This window comes from Salvelinus sp. IW2-2015, unplaced genomic scaffold (genome assembly GCF_002910315.2).
Source record: "Salvelinus sp. IW2-2015 unplaced genomic scaffold, ASM291031v2 Un_scaffold3099, whole genome shotgun sequence".
Lineage (NCBI taxonomy): Eukaryota > Metazoa > Chordata > Actinopteri > Salmoniformes > Salmonidae > Salvelinus > Salvelinus sp. IW2-2015.
This window is the reverse complement of record NW_019944390.1, coordinates 51,351-52,227: the sequence shown is the minus strand read 5'-3', so window position 1 is coordinate 52,227 and position 877 is coordinate 51,351. Positions and strand designations below refer to the sequence as shown.

The following is an 877-nucleotide window of genomic DNA, read 5'->3' as shown; positions in this document are numbered from 1 at the left end:
GAGAGGAGATTATTTTCCTCCACCACTCCACAGGGCCTTCACCTCCTGTCATCCCACAACATCCTCTATCCACTTCCTGATGAACCCAGTCACAGTGTAACAACATCCTCTATCCACTTCCTGATAAACCTGCACAGGAGGAACAACATCCTCCATCCACTTCCTGATGAACCCAGTCACAGTAGGAACAACATCCTCCATCCACTTCCTGATGAACCCAGTCACAGTAGAACAACATCTCTATCCACTTCCTGATGAACCCAGTCACAGTAGGAACAACATCCTCTATCCACTTCCCCTGATGAAACCAGTCACAGTAGGAACAACATCCTCTATCCACTTCCTGATGAACCCAGTCACCAGGTCATTGTATACGTCAGTGTTATTCTCAGAGTCAACACAGAACATTTCCCACGTGATCACCATCATCTTGAAACATGGATTCCGATTGGTCAGACCAACAGAGTGGTTAAGGAGTGGGATTCTTGTCTTGATTCCATTGAAGAGAAGGAGAGGAGATAAAAGAGCCATGTATTATATATGATATTACCTGTAAGATGTTGTCCCCATCTGCATCCAGGGGAGCCTGGGCCAGCTTGATGATGAAGACACTGTGTGAGCGACTAGACTCTCTGTTGAGCTGAGTGTTGGCTATACGCCTCTTCTTCTGTCCTGTAACAACCAGACAGTCAGCCTAACATCAATACCCCTATACAACATCACACTGTGGGAGAGACTCTCTGTTGAGCTGAGTGTTGGCTATACAACATCACTCACACTGTGGAGAGACTCTCTGTTGACCTGAGTGTTGGTATACAACATCACACTGTGGGAGAGACTCTCTGTTGACTGAGTGTGGCTATACAACATCACACTG

General features: G+C 46.5%; 1 protein-coding gene across 1 annotated transcript in view; it reads right to left on the bottom strand.

Moving 5' to 3' along the window:
- The window catches only part of kif23 (kinesin family member 23), a 45,907-nt gene that overhangs the window by 21,554 nt on the left and 23,476 nt on the right, over nucleotides 1–877 (bottom strand). The window contains 1 exon segment of the mRNA XM_024142355.2: nucleotides 551–672. Within this exon segment, the coding sequence (XP_023998123.2) occupies nucleotides 551–672 (122 nt within the window).